The sequence below is a fragment of the Nasonia vitripennis genome, assembly GCF_009193385.2.
Source record: "Nasonia vitripennis strain AsymCx chromosome 5 unlocalized genomic scaffold, Nvit_psr_1.1 chr5_random0006, whole genome shotgun sequence".
Taxonomy (NCBI): domain Eukaryota; kingdom Metazoa; phylum Arthropoda; class Insecta; order Hymenoptera; family Pteromalidae; genus Nasonia; species Nasonia vitripennis.
Window position 1 is genome coordinate 443,726 of NW_022279657.1, and position 20,736 is coordinate 464,461.

The 20,736-nt window shown below is 35.0% G+C and overlaps 3 protein-coding genes across 8 annotated transcripts in view; 1 reads left to right on the forward strand and 2 right to left on the reverse strand.

Moving 5' to 3' along the window:
• Positions 1–8,112: 8,112 nt before the first annotated feature.
• LOC100678588 lies at positions 8,113–18,679 on the reverse strand. 5 transcript variants are annotated; one of them, XM_031933070.2, is made up of 4 exons: positions 18,566–18,679; positions 8,875–9,004; positions 8,571–8,787; positions 8,113–8,492 (listed from the first exon to the last, which is right to left on the reverse strand). In XM_031933070.2, exons 2-4 carry the CDS (start codon positions 8,989–8,991, stop codon positions 8,428–8,430), a joined length of 399 nt encoding a protein of 132 aa, XP_031788930.1. In that variant the 5' UTR covers positions 8,992–9,004; positions 18,566–18,679; the 3' UTR covers positions 8,113–8,427. The 5 variants fall into 5 exon arrangements, with proteins under 5 accessions (XP_031788930.1, XP_032458070.1, XP_016843655.1 ...); XM_032602179.1 differs by lacking the exon at positions 18,566–18,679 and adding an exon at positions 18,121–18,431; XM_016988166.2 differs by lacking the exon at positions 18,566–18,679 and adding an exon at positions 17,254–17,360.
• On the reverse strand, positions 9,643–10,568 carry LOC116417921. Its single transcript, XM_031933096.1, has 2 exons — positions 9,896–10,568; positions 9,643–9,647 (listed from the first exon to the last, which is right to left on the reverse strand). Exons 1-2 carry the CDS (start codon positions 10,566–10,568, stop codon positions 9,643–9,645), a joined length of 678 nt encoding a protein of 225 aa, XP_031788956.1.
• The window catches only part of LOC100117445 (protein IWS1 homolog), a 74,702-nt gene continuing 69,627 nt past the window's right edge, over positions 15,662–20,736 (forward strand). For both annotated transcript variants that reach the window (XM_031933068.2, XM_032602178.1), the window contains exon 1: positions 15,662–15,932. The gene's annotated coding sequence lies outside the window, so the exon portion shown is untranslated. The remainder of the gene's footprint in view (positions 15,933–20,736) is intronic.

Consider the following 20,736-nt stretch of genomic DNA (forward strand, 5'->3'; position numbering starts at 1 on the left):
TTCTTTGAGCAAAACTTCGGGCTCTGATAGTTCCGCTGGTCAAAAGTCTCGATAGACTCAAATTCAAAAAAACCTTTTACTAAGTTTTTTCAAAAAATAATAATTTATTAGTTTTCGCTTTATACATGCATCTATGCAGTAGCATCGTGCTGTAGAAAAATGCTCTGAGAGCCCATCTTCAAAATGTTATTTCTTGAAATTATATTGTATCTTGAATATAGAACATTTATCAAGACTTTTAATTAACAATTGAAGTACGACCAGAACCTTAAGTTTCGAAGTTTTTCAAAGAACGCTTGTCTTCTGCTGCAACAAAGATGAACTCGATACTGACAGTAACTCGTGTAGACATTCCTCAAACGCTTATTGATACAAATTAATAAACCACTGAACATATACAACCCTTATCTCATAATCGCATAAACTCCTGAATCTATAAATTTGTATTACTTCCTTACAACCATTAATCAATTAACCATAAAATCCTAAAACCTTTGAATCCAGAATTTCTTGAGCTCATACATCCATAACAGAATAAAACTACTTTGAACTGACATATAATAAAAAATACTTGTTTCCATGATGATATCAAATGCTAAAGAAAAGTATCATAGTATTAAATATGTACTGGAACAGTTTGGCAATTATAGAATATGTTTTGTACATATTATAAGCCAGGCAAAACATTGCCAAAAGCCAGCTTGAATAATGGTTATTTTATCACTATTCCAAACACTTTTTTAGTTGTCTTACTCTAAAGAAGGCTCGTGGAAAGTAAAAACTAAAAATACGCGCCGAGTGCATCTAAAGTAGTTAACGAGCATCAAAAATACAACAGGATTCTTTAAATACATAAACTTCTTTCTTTTCCTTTCGTCGTTTCAACAATCAGTACCGTCCTTATCAGAAAACTGTCAAAGTAGGTTTTATTTAATCGAAATGTTTCTGTACGTGCAAAAAGTTAATTAACAATAACCTAAAGTCAAAACTCGCAATTACGGAATCGTTGTCAGTATAGAATGTTTTCCTACTGAGCTCAATTTTTGCAGGTCAACAGCGAATTTATGAGTGAGTCAGTCCTATAAAAGAAACGTGATGGGCTGATACACTAGTATCCTGCACGGGCATGGATAGTGTTTTTATACCTTTATTCACTTTAGCACTTTATTTTTTGTCCCTACTTTTGTTTTGAACGCCTTTTTACTACCAATTTTCTGGCTCATACCTCTTACGCCTGCGAGGCATTTCTGGTCAGGACCCAAACTCACACATTTGCTAGTTAAGCTGACAATAGTTTCAGTTTTTGCGACCAGCTCCTCACCAGTAAGGCCGACTTTTTCTGCCTAGTGCATCAGACTGGCTACCCTAACATTTTTTTTATTTACCTCTGATATATTCTTCACTATTGTTTCGCATTCGCCCAGGCATGTGCCTGTGAGACAGGAAAACCCCGAAATTACACTGAAAAAAAACTAAAAAAAATCCAAGTGACTTTATGAAGAATCAAATTCTTGACGCCTTGAACAGCTGAGTTTTCGTTAGTTAAGGTGTATGACTTAACCAACTGAGCCACGCACCGCTCATTAGTCATGCTTGGGTGCCCAATACACATCGTGCCTTATCGGACTATTTATGACACTTGTATCGTAATATGCAATTATGTCGAAGCTGATCCAGCAATCATTTTCAGAAGTATTAACATTAGTATTTACGAATTCGTAGCTATTTTCTGTATGTGAATCAGGCTTCTTCATGCTGTTTTGTCAAATTTTAAGAAAGCTTTTTGACAAGAAATAAGAAGGTTAACCTATTGTCAAAATTATTGGTCAACTGGTCATACTGAACTTTCATTTTTGTCGATTTTGGGAAGGCCACAGTACCTTGGCAGGGCTGCATCTATCTGAAGTGTCTTAGTAATTTGCCTCGTTAACCTATAACATTACACCTTACAATTTCTTGTTGACAGCTACGGCAATTAGGCATGTCAAGTTAGCCGCCCTTAACTCCTCTGTCCCTGTTAAGGAGACATCCCACATGCTCTGCCTCGACCCCGCGAAAACAGGACATCTAAACAGTAGGTGAGAGGTGGTATTTTCTTCTTCTTTGCATTACCTGCAGTCTTCAGAATCTGCGTATCCTATTTTCTGTAGGTGGTACGTTACCTTTCAGTGTTCAGTTTGCCAGTCCACGGTTAACCTGAATCCATTTATTCTTAGTCCTCTGGTAGACGCAAGCTATTTCACCGGTAGGGTGTAACCTATGATATCTTTGGCCTGTCTAACACCATTGGCATTTTGTTACCTTGCACAACGTTGCTATTTGCCAATAATTCCAACGTCTGTCTACAGTTTAGAACAACTTTTAATTTGACCTTTACAAGAGATTCTATGCTCCCTCGACCAGCATACCATTCTTCCAGGGGCCATCACAGAGTTACTTCAAAATAACTTCTTAGCTGCAGACAGACGCTGAAAGTACTAGCAAATCGCAACGTCGTAAGACTACTGTGGGTCCCAGGTGTCCAGTGTGGTGGGCAACGAAATGGTGGACAGGCTGGCGGACAGAGGCGCTGATAACCTCTGCGCTGGCTTAACAAAGAACTGAGCGCCAAATGGCAGAATGCCGAGGGACTCAGACAGTCCAAGAATATTTTAGGCGATAGCCCTCCTACAAAATTGCTTAAGGCTGCAAGAGGACTTATTAGAAATGGATTAAGATTAGCCGTGGGCGAGTATCCCTTTACGTAGAGACTTGCTCCAAGTGACCAACAATCTCCTGAGGAGTAGGAGCGTCAGTCGCGCCATTTAGTGCATGAGTTGCATCGGTGGCCACGGTAAGCCTACTAGGCTAGGTTAGGCCATCTAGGCCTCATTGATTACCACACGAGAACACAACCGGCTCTTTTCAGGGCCACAAAGCTGTCCTACTCTTTGGAGTGGTATAGCAATGTCTTCTTGATAAACCTGTCCACCTGCTTTTCCAGGGTGAATTTGATGATTCCATGAATGAAATCAGGCTGATTAGTCTGAAGTCCTTCGTGACCATATGTTGCGCTTTGTCTGGTTTAGGCATGAACGCCACCTTTGTCAGTCACTATTCTTTCGACACATACCCTAGTGCCAGGCATGCTTGATACAATTTCTTCAGGGCCTGTGTTAGTATGTTGATGCCTCGCTGCAGTAGTGTCGGGAAAATATCATTCGGACCTGTAACTTCGTAAGGCTCGAACAAACTTCTGCGTAACTTTATTGTATTTCTTGCAAAGTCGTCGTCAGTATATAGTTGTTTCAGGGAGATCGACGGAGTATGTGATTTTTTTAAATATTATTTATACTTTGGATTACAGAGTGATCCTAAGGTATTTCATCCCCGTTTGAGTCACCCGGAATCCTCACACTCATAAACTTTCAGCGCTTGTTCGTTCCCACTATTCCCAGCTTTCTAGCCTCTTCTAGCCTCTTCTAGCCTCCTTTAAGATTCTCGTAGATACTTTTTATAAACTCCCTTATTATAATTTAAATTTAATTAATTTTACGTATTCACAACTAAAAAAGAAAAATTTTTTTACGGCTAAGGTGCCAATTCACTTATCTCGTCACTACACAGTGTAAGCTTATATTATTAGCATAAACTTAATTTTTCAAATCCTTAATTTCATCACATATCCATTTCTTCCAAACACCATAGACCTCTATTATATAGCTTCTAAATCAATCAAATTACAATTATTATAACTTGTCCTACTAAAAACCCCATTCGACAACTCCCGTGTTCACTTCGCTGATTACTCACGCGTTTACTTACGTGACTAAACACGTATGTATATCGATAAATTAATAACGCACACGAGAACTAACTTGATTATATAATGAAGCCATTTATTTTAATATTAATCATGGGATAATCACGAAATCAATTACGCGACTAATAACATGACTACTTACGCGACTATCCTGTACATCAATCCTTGATGGTGAAAAATCATTTAGTCCTAATAATCCAAACTACATTGATTAATTACAAAGCCAAATTTTATTAACCTTTAACCCATTATCCTAAAATCTGAATTAATATAAAAATCTAAATGCAACTACAAATCAGAAGTTTATTCTAGTTTATAGTATTATACATTTTTATATGTCTAGTAATAATGATTTTCTCGATGGAAAATACATTTGAACTTTACAAATATTATTAAGTTAATGAGCAGACGGAGGTAATAAAACTGTTTTTCAATGATTATTTTTAGCTTTGGTATTACGAACGTGTTTGCAGGATTGTAGGTAAATCGAGATTTGCGAAATAACTTTAGTTTATAAAAAAAATTTTATTGAAAAATGGGCTGATGATCGCCAAAAATGGGCTATTGATCACCAAAAAATATGTATGTAAAGCCGAATTTTAGTTTTTTTTTTTTTATTTAATATTGTAAATTACAAAATGCAAAAGAGTATTGCAAATATACAGTTTAACAGTTTCTTTCTATACGGGTGTGGAAGGTGGTTACATACATGTGCGATTATTTTCGAATACAAACAAAGCGAAATTGTATGCTACCCTTTACTAGCATAATGTGCAAACACCTGTGCACAGATTTCTGTAGAGATTTCTACACAGATATTTGAACATTATTTTCGTAAGGTTTGCTATACAAAATTCTGAAGGTTCATGTATTCTCCATTAATTTTATTGATAAAACTTCATCTTCTTTATCTAAAAAATGTAAAATACCATAAACATAAAAATCTGCTACAAAAAAAATATGTGCATAGATGTCTGCAAAATTTTCTGCACTAATCTCTGCACATAATTTGGTCCATATTTTTTTTTAATTCCAAAAAAAAATTCTTAAAAGATAAAAACATAATAAATGCCTTAATAGGTGTTATCATCCTGATAATAACACCAACACTCTGGTTGTGGACTCCAACCTTTATTTATTTAATAACAGATTAACATAAAAATTTTTTAAAACTTGAAAAATAAAAATTGTGGAATTCACTATCAAAGTTATAGTGTTATCTTCTAAATAATAATACCCAGTAAGGCATTTTTCATACTTTTTTGATTTTAGGATTTTTCTGGAAATTAAAAATAGACGATCCAAATTTTTGACAGAGATCAGTGCAGAAAACTTTGCAGAGATCCATGCACAGATCATTGCACATTATTTTCGCAAGGAAATACTCATTTCATTTGATTAATTTTTTTTAATTTCAGAGTTGTACAAAGACTTTTTAGAAAAAAAAGACAAGGACACTGTCGAGCTTCTAATGAACACAATGAAGCCGTATATCAGTCAAAAACTACAAGACCTACGAAAAGAGCATTTAGCTGGTATGAAGAAAAATCAAGAATAAATATTGTTTCCTAATAAAATGTTCATTTACGGTATGTAAAATAAAACACGAGTTAATTTAAAAAAGTTTTTTAATCCAGAATAAAATAGTAAAACTTCTACTTTTATAACTGCTACTTACTTAAATATCAATCATTTTAAGAGAGAAGGTTATAAGAAATAGCATTTAAAAACAATTTTTAAGAGATTTTATGTACGAATTTGCATGAAATCTTGCTTTCATAAAAAAAAATATATATTTTTCCTGATAAAATTATACATGATTTTACAGTAAATATCACGCAAAATCTCCCATCAGATCTGACTTAAGATCTTACACAAGATCTTGCACAAGATCTTACATATGATCTTACACAAGATCTTGCACCCGATCTTGTATAAGAGCTTGCTTACACGATAAGTAAAACAATTTTTTTTTCCAATAATTCACTCAAGGTCTTATGTAAGATCTTATGTAGATTCGTGGTTGAAAATCGATGAATAGATCTTGTGTAAGATCTGGGACAAGATCTTATACCAGATCTGGGACAAGATCTTATACCAGATCTTGTATAAGATCGTTGATAAGATCTTACGTCAGATCTTGCAAAAAATTTTCAATAGGGTCAGAATCGATATCGAAAGCTGGCTTGAACTAGAAAATAAACTAGAGGATATTTCGACGTATTTAAATCAAACGGTGTTGCGTTATGCATTCAACAAAAAGAACATATAAAACTGAAAAAATGGACATTATTCTAACGACTTCATACGGGATGATGTCAGTGATGTTCGTGCTCCAACAACAGCTACAACAAACTCAAGAATCTCTTTACGTTCAAAAGAAGAAGAGGGCCTTGATGCCATCAATAACAATGCAGAAGCGGACATTTGATGGATCATTAAACATTGTAGTGCGCGTAAATGAGAGTTATCGGCGTTTAGAAAGCGTAATGAATGAAATTAATGAGTACAAAAATTTGTTACGCGACGAACTTGCTGAAATTTTAAAGTTGTATGACTACCATAATACTGAACGAAGCTATGATATTATTAAAAGCATAGCCATTGATAAAAGAAAATATTTAAAAGAAAACATTTTAAAAAAACTCTCACCGAAAAATTCTTGTTTTCTTGATAATTATTTTGAAATGATTTTCACCGAAATGATAGTACTTCATAGTGACGTTTTTCACGATGAAGTTTACAATATTTTCTGTAATCAAAATGCTCAAAAAATATAAATAAAAAATTTATTTACATAATTTTGCTTTTAAATATTTTTAACCTTTTCATTGTGCAAATGACCTCCTGTAGTGCGGGTGCGATTCCTACACCCACACGGGCCCTACAGTACCCCCCCGCAGGGGACGCACCACCGCACGTGCGACGCTATTACGTCATCACCTCCCACCAGAGGGGCCCAACTAGACTTGCTCCGACGAGCCACGGCGCCACCCCTCCCCTCTTTTTACCTCCCATACCTGTCTGCCTGGGCTTGCCCCTCTCTACTTATAAGGTCTTGAAGAGAGCATATAGTTGCTGTTGAGAAGGCTGAAGTACGAGTCAAACAACCATAGATGTGGAGGTCGGCATTGCAGGGGACAGGGTCGTCGTCGAGCTTGAGCGGTGAGAGCTCGTGAAGTTGAAGACGAGCTCATAGATTTTCCGTGCATCACGGTGTCGATCTCGCTCTTCTCTGTTGTGGCGTCCTGCAGGTCCTGAAGCGATTGGCCAGTGCTCGCAGTTTCCAGTCCATTGATATGAACCAAGAGTTACAAGATGTTCGCTGATGTAGAGCACGCTGTTGTTTACTCTCTGGATTCACACGTCGTGTTTGTGATGATCCGCGCGAGTGCTTGCGTCGAGTCTTGGCAGGTGTTCGGCGCCTAAGTATTAGACATATTAATTTTGTCGAGAGGTACACTAGCGGTAGCGCGAAGGAACTCTGATAAACGCACGATCGTGCACAATCACGCACAATAGACAGATTCGCGAGAGTTTGTGCGTACCACGCAGCTCCGAAACACCACTGTTTTAGGCTATGTTTATGTTTACACAAGGCCGGGCGTACTCTGCTGCTGCGTGTACCTCTGTCCTCTCAAATAAACACTGATGCACGTTTGTAAACGATGCAAGAAAAACTAGATAAGGACAACTAGACAACTTTTAGCTTGGAAAATCTAGTCCTCTTCCCTGAGAATCTTTGTGTAGATACGTGCTCACTCCGTGCGTTCAGCACTCCTGCAACTGCGCACGGAGAAAAATAAAACGTTGCGCTTACTCAAAATTTAAGTAAATGCAACCTAAATTGTTCAGTAACAGCTATTAAGTAAATCTAACTAAAGTCGCTCGCGTAGTAATAACTGAATGAACAGTCGGTAATTTACTCCAGTACTAAATAACATTTGTAAATAAAAACTGCATGATAGATATTATTACTATGCTCGACATAGTCTTATAGTCATAGTTGGTTTTGTAAAAACAACAAAATAAGTTCGTATAATAATATAAGAAGACCATGCTCGACTGTGCCACGAAGCTCTTTGACGAGACACACCCCTACTGAAAAAAATCACGTGATTATCACATGAAAATCACGAGATATTCACGTGACAATCACGAGATATTCACGGGAAAATCACGTGAGAATCACGTGAGATTTTCGATCACATTCTCACGTGTTTGAAAAACATTTTTAATTAATTTTCATTGCTGAATGAATAGGAGATAATGGTAACGAAAAATAATAGTAATAAGTGCAATAGTTTTTATGTGTTGATTAGATAATTTATTAATACTTTTTATGATTTATAAATTATTTTTAATAATTTTAGTTTTTTTAATGATTACTTGATAGTACTTGAGTTTGTTCCACTTTTTAAAACTAAATTAACAATTTTCTCAGGATTTTCGTATTTGGATATACAATAATAAAAACTTTAAAACATATATTTAGTCTTGAAATTGTAACGCATTTTCTTCCTCTGTGCTGCATTAACGTTTCTCGGAACGTTTCAGTTTGCCATTTTTTTTTCTTTAGTTCGTAGATCTCTAATTTTATATCTCATATTATTTATAGATTCTGATCAAAGTTTTGCCCGTTCAACGTTTGTCATTGTTTTATCTCTTTTTAGGAAATCGAAATATAAACCTAAAAGTTGTCATAAAATAATTTAAAAAAATGTTGTTTGTTTAATATTAAAATGTTAAAATATACTGTAATGCTTACTGATTTGAAGACGAAGAAGATTTGCTTCAATTACTGCGACTGGCGATCTACCAGGTATATTTTCTTTGACTTTAGATAAGTCTAGAGGTCTATTGGCTAGCTGTCTCGGTCCCCCCCATAGGTGTATCGCAAGTCCACCAAAAAAATATAATGGTTTTTCAACTTGCAGAAGGTCCCATTTGATTCTATCAATTGTGATTTTTTCACCCAAGTACATCTAGAACATAAAGAAATTGTGTGAAAAATTTAATATACATTTTAGTACAGATACGCATAACATATTAATATATGAAATAAAAATAACCTCTCCAGTTTCAAATATGGTGTATCTTTTTTCTTTTTCCTGCAGAGCATGACTCTCTCTTGCTTTTTCATAATAACTGATACGTTCAAGCACGCAAATGGTCTGGAACTGATGCATTCACCCTCGGAATCTATAAAAATGCATAATACATACATAATTGTATATTAAATAGCGACAGCACATTTTGAAGGTAATACCGTAGTAACTAAATATGATTCATATTTGGCGTAAGACTTACAATTTTTTGGGAGGCCAGGTTAAGTGAATAAAGAATTGGAATCATTTATTTATTACTCATTTAAAATTTAGTAAACATGACTATTTCTTTTTGTTAAGAATTTTTGTAGTGAAAAGTAAATGTTCAAAGAATGTTTATAATTTTCAAAAACTATGATTGCACAAAAAAGTCACATATACCCTACTAAAAATATGCGATGACATTCGATTCAAATCGATTAAAATTTAATCGAATTTAATCGTTTTAAATCCATTCAATCGACTGGCCAAATTTGGTCTTTTAAATTCTTATCGATTTAAATCGTTTTTAATTACAATCGGTTTTAATACGAAAAATAAGTATTAAATTTAATATATTTTTATCGATGTTTATGTAGTAATTATTTTAGTGCAGTTAAATTGTAATTTTTTTCACTAATTTTAATCGATTTTAAAATCACTATTCATTACTGAATAGTTTATCGATCCCAATACTAGTTTTATGAATAGCTCTGAATGTAGTTTAATAGACTTTAAGAACCAAAACGAATACTATTCTGCAATGTCATTTAATTGTTATGTTATCAGTTATATAAATCTGTTCGAATGGTACTTTATTACGAATAATAAAAATAATAATCATTTTTCTAATATGATTTGTTCGTGATTTTATCAATAAATTTGAATTGATTCATAAGGTAATTCGTTTCTATAATATTTAATCGATGTCGATACTTTTTTACGGTTAGATTCAATTATACTTCAATCGATTGAAATAATAAAAAAAAGAATCCCTGGCACGCACGCATTTCAGCAGCCGATTCTTTCTTCATCTGCGGAATTTCTAAAAACGAAGTCAAGAGTTTATTGATCATCAACCTAGGATTACTATAACGATCCTTAAGCGTCTTCCAAGTGCTCGCATAATTCGCATTGGTTGTCATCACGTCCTTGATCAGCTCTGCAGCCACACCAGTCAAGCATAACTTGAGATACTGCAGTTTCGTGACGTCAGAAATGCCAGAACGACTATGCACGAGAGAAGTGAAAAGATCGCTAAAACTAGCCCAGTCCTCGTCTTTACCTGAGAACGTAGGTAAACTAATTTTCGGAAGCTTGACAATCTCAGGATCTGAGTCCGACTCCCCCATACTAGCGCTATCATCAGCATCAGGCTTGTCGAATAAAGCAAGCAGTGTTAGGATCTCGTCAAGAGCCGATTTGTAAACACCCTGAATGCGATCGAACCATTGATCTGCAATATACGCATCTGTCTCTGCATCGTTCCTAACGACAATTTCAGAATGCGTCTTCCTAGTCTCCACCCAAATCTGCTTAACAGCATCAAGTCGCGCCTGGACCATGCTTTTATTAAGCGAGTCACGCTGCTTAGCAAGCAGGCGTGTACGAATGCTCTCAATTTCGGCTTCTCGAGCCGTCTGTAACGCAGTCAGCTTCTTCAGCGCAATAGGAGCCATGATGCTCGCAAAGTCTCCCTATACGTAACGCAAACTTAAAGAAAATAAGTGTTGTGCACGCACGCCGCTAATCCGCGGACACAACCGCAGTGTGTCTAAGAAGTCGCCGCTCCCTAATCCGCAAACGTCAACACACGCGCGCGGCGCAAGGCCTCGCTTCCGAGAGCGCTCGACCGGCCGAGTATGTAAACAAGAGCGAGCTGCGCTATACAAAACGTTCACACTGAGGCTGAGAAAAACAATACTTGGAACTTCAACAGAAATATAATATGCTACTGGAAAAAGTCGTTACAGTGTGAACGCGTTTGTGTACAGATTTTATACACTACGTTTATCGCACGATTATGCCCGATAGAACAAAGAAAAACGCACGAAAAAACCAATCACTCACTCCTCACCCGGGGCACCATGAATAATAATCTTGGAACGAGTGAAAGAACTCAGAGTGAGTTCCCACAAAAGACACCTTCGCCAACAAACCTTAAGACTATCGCCTCGAGGCACACTCACACACTCGCACAAATACACACACGCGAACGACGCGATCGCGAATTTTCCGCTAAACACTACCAACACGGCGCAGAACGAGGTGAACAGTGATAGCTCTGAGAAGAACAAGTCACTGGCTCACCGTCAGAAGACAAAAAAAATCGAAAAACGTAAGGAAGCCAAACGTGCGAAGCGCTAGGCAGTCCGAACAGGAATCCGCGCGCGCGGGCCCTTCGCGCGCTCGCAAGCGGGGCCGGCGGCGCGCAACTCGACGCATGCGCGCGCGCTCTCAACGTCGCAACGGAGAGCGAGCAGCGGCGCGAAATTCAAAAAGCCTAAATTTACACCTACACTACTTGAACGAATAAAACGAACTGAACAACCACGATATACACATCAGTAAAAACGATTGCATAGTTGAATACAGTACGATTGAATAATATCAAATGTTATTCTAGATATAAAATCATTAAAGCTGTTTTTCTAGTGAACACAGATTCATTGGTTCTGATTTAAATAAGCATTGAATCGATTAAGTGAATATACTAATACTTATGTATTCTAATCCGGTTTAATCGATATTATTTTATCGTTTTAAATCGATTTTAATGCCATCAATATATTATACATGCAGTAGCCTGAATATAATCGCTTTCAAATGTAAAACGCAGGATTAAGATATAGACTCGGAATCGATTCATTTTTTATCCATCAATTTCAATCGTATATTTTTAGCAGGGTAGAATTAACAATTCTGCTTCCGTCTTCAAAAGGTCTAGTACACCTATTAATATAGGATATTAATTCAAAAATTTCTACTATTGAAACCATTGCGCTACAAAATTTTTTAATTCTTTACTTCTATTTCTTGAAACTATAGTAAAATCATGTTCAAACCTGTCTCCAAAGATCACGTGATATGGTATAACTTTCAAAACCGATGACATCACCCTCTTGCGGAGCCTTAATTTGCGGGCCCCCTACCCCAGCCTATAAAAGTATATTTTTTGTAATAATAAAAATACTGACCGATGTATTTTAATTAGCTCTATCCAAAAACATCGTCAGATTAAACTGCTCCACCTTATATTTCTAATGAAAAATCAATAAAGATTTGGGAAAAAAAAAAAATTATCTTAATTTTGATACAGCCATATCTTTTTAAATAAACAATATTTCAAACTGCTCCAAACTGCTCTACATCCAGATAATACTGCTCCATAGTAATTTTTATCGGTTCTGCTATAGTTAAATGCAAAATAAGTAAAATTCATTTTGTTAGAAATGAGCTGACTGAAGCGCGTAGCGCGCAGGCGCTGATCTCATTCATTGCCGCATTGTTGGGATAAAGTTTAAATTAAGGTAAAGAATTCATGTGTTACAAACTAAGTTTCTAACGAAATAAATTTTTTTATTATTATTTATTGCCAATGGTGTTTAATGAAAACGTATTTTATTTTAGATTCTGCCTTAGGTGCCACTGTATTAACTATAAGAAGGAGATTTTTAGTCAAATAATCTGTGATAATCTAAGAAATAGCGATGGTAGTTTTATAATACTTCTTATAGAAATCTATCTTTCTGACAAAATGAATGTTACTTATTTTGCAGTTAACTATAGCGGAGCCGATAAAAATTACTATGGAGCAGTATTATATGGATGTAGAGCAGTTTGAAGCAGTTTGGAGCAGTTTGAAATATTGTTTATTTAAAAAGATATGGCTGTATCAAAATTAAGATAATTTATTTTTTTCCCAAATCTTTATTGATTTTTCATTAGAAATATAAGGTGGAGCAGTTTAATCTGGCGATGTTTTTGGATAGAGCTAATTAAAATACATCGGTCAGTATTTTTATTATTACAAAAAATATACTTTTATAGGCTGGGTAGGGGGGGGGGGGGGGGTTAATTTGCGAATGAAGTTGCTTCTCCTTCTCTCTTACCTCATGCCTCATGGGCATGTCCAGTGCAGGGCTTCGAGGATTTAAAAGTGGCACTCTTCTGTAAAATTGCGGATCGAGTATAGACCGTGTATCCATGTAACACTGACGTTTAGCGTGTTTTGATTTAGACGTTTAATCAATAACCAATGCTTTTATTGTAAGCTCGTCTTGTCTTATAATGTTGGTATTTGCACCTCCAGCAAAAGTAGCACAATTAGACAATTTTTATAAAAGTGTCAAATATTAAAAGTTGTAATAAGCAGACGAACTACAAAACTAAACAAATACTACGATAACAACTGTAGAGGTAAAGGCCGCGGCATAAGGACTGTCGGTGTCGAACGGCCAAGGAATATAGACTTGGTATAGAAGGACGGTCAGTATTGGCGCCGGGGTCCCATTTTGAAATACACGTAGAGCCTGTACTACACTATAGCTGTCCCCCAAGACTGCATAGGAGAGACCTATAACACACTATACCAGGCCCCCAAGTTTTCGTCCCTTCAAATAAACCCGTGACCGTTCTTCTATACCAAGTCTATATTCGTTTGGTACGAAATGCCCAGTGGCCAGAGCAGGGCTTCGAGGGTTTAAAAGTGGCACTCTTCGGCCAACTTCATAGTGCCAAAATAAATAGTGTACAGTGCGGCTATATTCATGCTGTACAGCGTAACCAAAAGTGGCAAAACAGAAAGCGGTAAATTTGAATAGTATAAAAATCGAAAAAAATTGCTTTAATTAAATTTTGAATATCGCGCAATTAATAAGGTACAAAATGAATGAGTTACTATAAAAAATTGAATTGAATAAAAAACATTCATTGAAATTTGTACGTACTTCTACCCGAATCGCATTATTCAAATCGTAAACAATTTTAATTTTGGCATTACGGGCGGTTGAAAACGGTTGAATAATTAACTATATGAAAAGTATGAATTATTTAAACATTTTAGAATAATCAAACCGTTTAAACAACAATATAAATACAATAAAACGATAAAGCCCCTTTTACACTATGTACTGAAATTGTAAAATATTTTAATTACGCTTTAAACTATGTACTCTAAGGGGTTTTTGAGGTCGATGATTACGAATCTGATATCAGATTTGCAAAATGATTTGATTACACAACTTTGTTTATGCAAATTACTGCATAATTTGAGTTTTGAGAGAAACCAATGTACTATAAGGGGTTTTCGCGGTCGCTGATTACGAATATGATATCAGATTTTCAAAATAATTTGTTTAAACAATTTCGTTGATGCCAATTACTGCATAACTCGAGTTTTGTGAAAAAGCTATGTACTACCAAGGGATTTTAGGGTATCTGATGACAGATCTGTTATGATATTTGTAAAATAATACATACAACAACTTTATACGAAATACATTGCAAAATTCAGTCCTTAATTTTTGTTGAACCAAAATCTTGCGTCTACTAAGGATTTTGGAGTCAACGCTGATAATTCTTATATCAATTTTGCAACAAAATGCAGCAAGCTTTGAACTCAACTTCATATACTCTAAAAAGCCATTTACTCTACGCACCGTAACTTTCAATGTTGAAACAACGAACGAAGGCGAGACAGTTAGAAGGAAGCAAAAAATAAATCTAAAACCGAAATGAATAAACCTATTTAACCTACGCTCTCCGAGCTCAACAAATTATTTAAAAAAACTCCTTGGTACATCGGAGAACGGCAAGCAAAGCGAGGATAAAATTTAAAACAAAAGAGCTTAAAGCCAGCTACCCCATGCTCTCCGAAAGTAATAATTTTGTTAAACAACACCTCGGCACATCGAAGGAAGGCGAGCAAAGCGAGTATAAAATCAAAAACCAAAATGCACAAACCGAACTACCCCGTGCTCTCCGAGCTCTATAATTTACGTAAACAACACTTTGGCTTAAACTCAACCCGGCTGAAAATAATTATATGATAATCATATGAGTGTTCATATGATTATCGTATGAGCAATCATATGCGTGCTCATATGGTAATTATATGATAATCATATGATACTTTCGACCGAATCCTCATATGAGAATCATATGATTGTCATATGATATATCGTAAATTCTCATAAAAAAAAAAATTATTTTACCCCTACTTGATACTTATTAATTATCTTTCTTTGTACTGCTTATTTGTTAGTTGCATCGAGAATTTATTTTTACATATATATTACATTGAAAAAAATCCGGATTTGTGGAGATTTGAACCCAAAACCTCAAGATTATGAAACAATCGTTTTACCACTGAGCCATCGTGATCTTTGATGTCGATCGCTTTAGTAGAATTCTGTTCTGCCACTTTTGGTTACACTGTACAGCATGAATATAGCCGCACTGTACACTATTTATTTTGGCACTATGAAGTTGGCCGAAGAGTGCCACTTTTAAACCCTCGAAGCCCTGCTCTGGCCACTGGGCATTTCGTACCAAACGAATATAGACTTGGTATAGAAGAACGGTCACGGGTTTATTTGAAGGGACGAAAACTTGGGGGCCTGGTATAGTGTGTTATAGGTCTCTCCTATGCAGTCTTGGGAGACAGCTATAGTGGAGTACAGGCTCTACGTGTATTTCAAAATGGGACCCCGGCGCCAATACTGACCGTCCTTCTATACCAAGTCTATATTCCTTGGCCGTTCGACACCGACAGTCTTGTGCCGCGGCCTTTACCTCTACAGTTGTTATCGTAGTATTTGTTTAGTTTTGTAGTTCGTCTGCTTATTACAACTTTTAATATTTGACACTTTTATAAAAATTGTCTAATTGTGCTACTTTTGCTGGAGGTGCAAATACCAACATTATAAGACAAGACGAGCTTACAATAAAAGCATTGGTTATTGATTAAACGTCTAAATCAAAACACGCTAAACGTCAGTGTTACATGGATACACGGTCTATACTCGATCCGCAATTTTACAGTCTGTTTTCAAATTATTATTCATATATGTTATTATATATTATATTATTTTAGTATTATCAATATAATTCAATACTATATTATTATTATTAAACAAACTAATAATTAAGTTTTGAATTGCAAAACTAATACTTACTAGATGATATTTTATTATAAATAATGTTCAAATATACAGTGCATTAATGATTTTTTACAACATTTTCAATCTTAATTATTTTACTGATAGAGCAATTTTCTTAGCATAAGATAATGGTAATCAGAAAGATCTGACATACACTTACAGGGGTGGGGTGCCCTGCAATCGCGCCGACTAACTGTAAGACTGGCACTATTCCTGTCTACCTCCTGTCACAATATCAAATCATATAATTTTCATGAAAAAATTTAAACCTCTACATTTTAAATACTATAGGGTCCTCATAATCTCATAAAACCATGAAATTTCTCAAAACATTCTGAACTTCGGTTACTGAGTTTAACTTGAGATAGGTTTAACAATAAAAATAGTAATTTTCAGTTATACAGGGTATACAGGAGAAGAGACGAATTTGAATCTTAATATTTTTTAATCTGATCAATTTCATAAGCTGCCAAAAGAACTTAGCTAAGGGGAGCAAAAGATCTATCTTTTCCCGAAATTTTAACTTAACTAGAGCTTGAACAGCGCTCTTCGCGCGCCCTAACCTAAAAGACGTTTTGACTTCCTGACTTAGACGCATAAGCACTACATGACTCAATCACAAAATGTCTATCTTGGCTTCACAACATCGGGTCATGACTTTTTTATATAGGGAATTGAAGCCTCTTTACTCTTGTAATCGTACAAAATAGAAAACCTTTTTTCTTTGTTTTCGATTTTTAGCTCAAAAATTAGTTGCCAAAATGGCTTAAAATTTTTACTGTAAATAGATATTATCATGTTTTATTGTCGAAAATTTTTTCAGTTTTGTTTTGGAGATATTAATTTTTTTTGCAATATCATCTATTTTATCATAACAATTGAACGCAACAGTCAATTTGGAAAATCTTGCGGGAACAGTAGGCAATTTAACCCATTTCTTCCCAAGCTGACATTTTATTGTTGATTGGTTTTTTGAAAAATGTATTTCTGAAATCACTACATTCAAACCACCATTTTAAAATGTTCAAATTCCGACTTCAGAATTAAAAAAAACAACAAATTTTACTTTAGTTAAGTGCTGGTTATGATTATTCTGGTTATTATTTTTTTTTTCGACAATTTTCTAGGCAAAAAACCAATCGACTATAAAATGTCCGCTTGGGAAAATATGGGTTAATGCTCTTTCAGAAGCACTATATACCTCAAATGGATCCGTAGACAAAAACTTTAGGGCTTGGGTCGGAGCGGTCACAATTTTCACGATCATGCTTTCCGGTGTTTCTATGGGATTGTCAGCTATGAATCTTTCAATATATTTTTGACAAATATTAGTTAAATAAAAAATATCATTGTTTACAAATATTCTTTAAAATCAGTTATTTTTTTGATAAAAAAAACATATTTGTGGAAATAAATAAAAAATTATTGTACATATAAAAACTATAATAGTAAGAGTAAAAATATTTTTGTTATTTAGTTTAAAATAAATAAAATACGAGAACTAAAAATCTTAGTTTGTCTTGTCGACTAGGGTAAAGTTTGGAAAAGGAGTGACTGGCCATACATTTTTTTATAGGATAGAGCCGAAAACGCTTCCCAAGGGTCGGATTAGCTGAAGGTGATTATCGACGTCACCTCAAAACACTTGCTTAGCTGAGGGCTCGAGTGCACAAACTTTCATCAACTTTTGAGCAGCTTGAGCGCCGCCTAAAAATAATTTAAAAATTTTGAAAAAAATGCAGGCTAACCTTTTTGCTATGCCGAAATATGAGACTGCATCAAGATTTTTGCTACTCGAAAGTTCGTGTTTTTTGGGACACCCTATCGTGCATGCATGCCCGACAGCACTATGACTTTGGATTGTTTGCAGGTTTTTCGCAAAATTACGATTATTATATAATAGTGAGTCTTTTGTGCATGAGATAAGACAGAAGAAAAAGCAGATTTTCATTCAATTAATGCCATCAACTGCTGCTAAAATTATTAAATTAGCTCAGACTAAGAAAAGAGACATTCTCATTAAAAAAATTTTCAAAGTAAATTCAAATTGTATAAAAAAAGGTAATACTAATATTTTTATTATAGCATGCTGGTCAAGAATTGTCCCTCCGCAGAAGTAAACTGTGAGATTTTCTATTGACTTTCTCTTAGGTCATCGTTCTTGAGAAAGTTGATAAATTCTTCAATATCAATTTATATGCATAATAAAAGCTCTAAAAAGTTGAAATTGTATCCAATATATTTGAAATATAACTTTTTAATGCATTCGCAAGTATATAGATTAAATAAACTAATGTTCAGAGGAGTTCCTAAAAATTTTGCTTTTGTCAGTGATTTGGACCAAATTTCAACTTTTTTATTAAGAGACCTACAGAAATAAAAAAATACTGACTAATTCTTCATCAAAGCAAGATAAAAAATGGTATTAATGATATTTTCTATAAACCTAATAGTTTTTCAATTAAAAATCTGACAAGTTTGGATTTTTACAAATTTTGGATTCAACTATATACGTTTCTATGAAGTTTTAGCAAATCTGAAAATTTTACTATTACAAAGCTTTCTCCACACGGAAAAAAACTGAGCCTGGGAGGACACCGGCACTCGTGTGCAGAATCAGGAAAGCTGAATTATGCCGATACAGCGCATACGCGTGCCATTAGGGCACACAATCGTGCCGAATAAGAACGGTCTAGGTGAAGCCAATGCAGCACAGACCCATGTTTTGGCACCAGTTCTTGTGCTGCGCGCTGCCTCGTTTACAGCGCGCTCTCTCCGAAGCATGCGCGCGCATAATGTCATAGAGGCATTTTTTCGCCGTGTAGCATCAGAGTTCTAGTTGTGGCTTATTATATATTTGTTATAATTTTGTTCAAAGGTGTATCAGTGATATACCTTTAAATAAAATTATAACAAATATAGCAACCCTCGTAGAAAATACGCCATAAGCTATGGCCGGTGAATAACTACTGGCCATATTTTTCTTAGAATAATATGTCAACAATATATGCCCACATTATGTTGAGTACTTGACTCCACCAATGGGTTTATAACCTAAAATCCATAAACTTAATTATCAAATTTCTTTTAACGCAGTAAATTCTAAAATAATTTACGTTTAAAAAAAGGATATTACAATAAATTTTGAAAATACAAGGTAATGTGTTAAGAGCAGTAACCTAACCTTGAATATTCATACATACAAATTTACATATAATCACACTCAAAACTCACTAACATATATGTATACTATTCTGGCATGCATGTTTTTATGTAAGTGTGAATATTAGAAACAACATCAGGTGAAATTTGTGTGTTCAAGATTTTATCAATGATGAAGTATAAAAGTGATAATCTTAATAGATATTCCCAACACAGTGTTCTAGTCAGTCGCAGGCAGTATTCATCAAGGTTAGGTTACTGCTCTTAACACATTGCCTTGTATTTTCAAAATTCATTGTTAAATAATATTGTTGACATATTATTCTAAGAAAAATATGGCCAGTAGTTATTCACCGGCCATATCATATGGCGTATTTTCTACGACGGTTGTTATATTTGTTATCATTTTATTTAAAGGTGTATCACTGATACACCTTTGAACAAAATTATAACAAATATATAATAAGCCACAACTAGAACACTGATGCTACACGCTGAAAAAATGCCTCTATGACACTATGCGCGCGCATGCTTCGGAGAGAGCGCGCTGTGAACGAGGCAGCGCGCAGCACAAGAACTGGTGCCAAAACATGGGTCTGTGCTGCATTGGCTTCGCTTAGACCGTTCTTATTCGGCACGATTGTGTGCCCTAATGGCACGCGTATGCGCTGTATCGGCATAATTCAGCTTTCCTGATTCTGCACACGAGTGCCGGTGTTCCTCCTAGGCTCACTTTATTTTGCGTGTAGGAGGAAGCAAAATGGTTTATTTATGTTATCTTTTGTGTGCAGATAAAGAATGCTAGTATATAATTTGTTGGATCAAAACGATAGAGAATTAAAAACATCCTGAATATTGCAAACTCAAATATTATGATAAGTCTTACTAATTTCAATGCTACTAATCACACTAGTATTAATTACCTTTGTTAACTGTTAAAATTGTTTTCATTAGGATTATTGTAGGTCTAGTATATTTGATATATCATCCTTCTCTACTAAAGAATATTTGCTTGCAATTCACAAAAAATTTTAAGTGTTTTTTAGAAATTGCCTATATTTAGTTCTTTGGAAATAGACATAAAAATATAAGGACAACAAAAGTGAGAGAGTCAACCCTTGCAAATAAAAAACTCTAACTGATAGATATTTTACTGACGATGTTTCATTGGTTTGGTTCCCAACCTCTTCAGATCAATTTTTGTAAATGTTACATATTAAATTATAATATTAAGAAGAAAAACTCCTCGAGTCAATCACAGTCGTTAGCTATACATTCCCGCAAGAGCGATGCTATATGTATATTGTATTATATTAAAATTATAAATAGTTGGCAGAAGTTAAGTGCTAAAGAATTGGCAGCGATTTTTTTTTCCTTCCTCTTTTCGATGGGTTTTTGCGGCTGTTTTCGAACGCACGATGTCGATAAATGGACGGTCGAGGAAAGAAATGTAGTAATGAGTATAATGTATACATGCTATTAAAATTACGGTCTTACGGTTACGGGAGTAAAAAGAACTCAT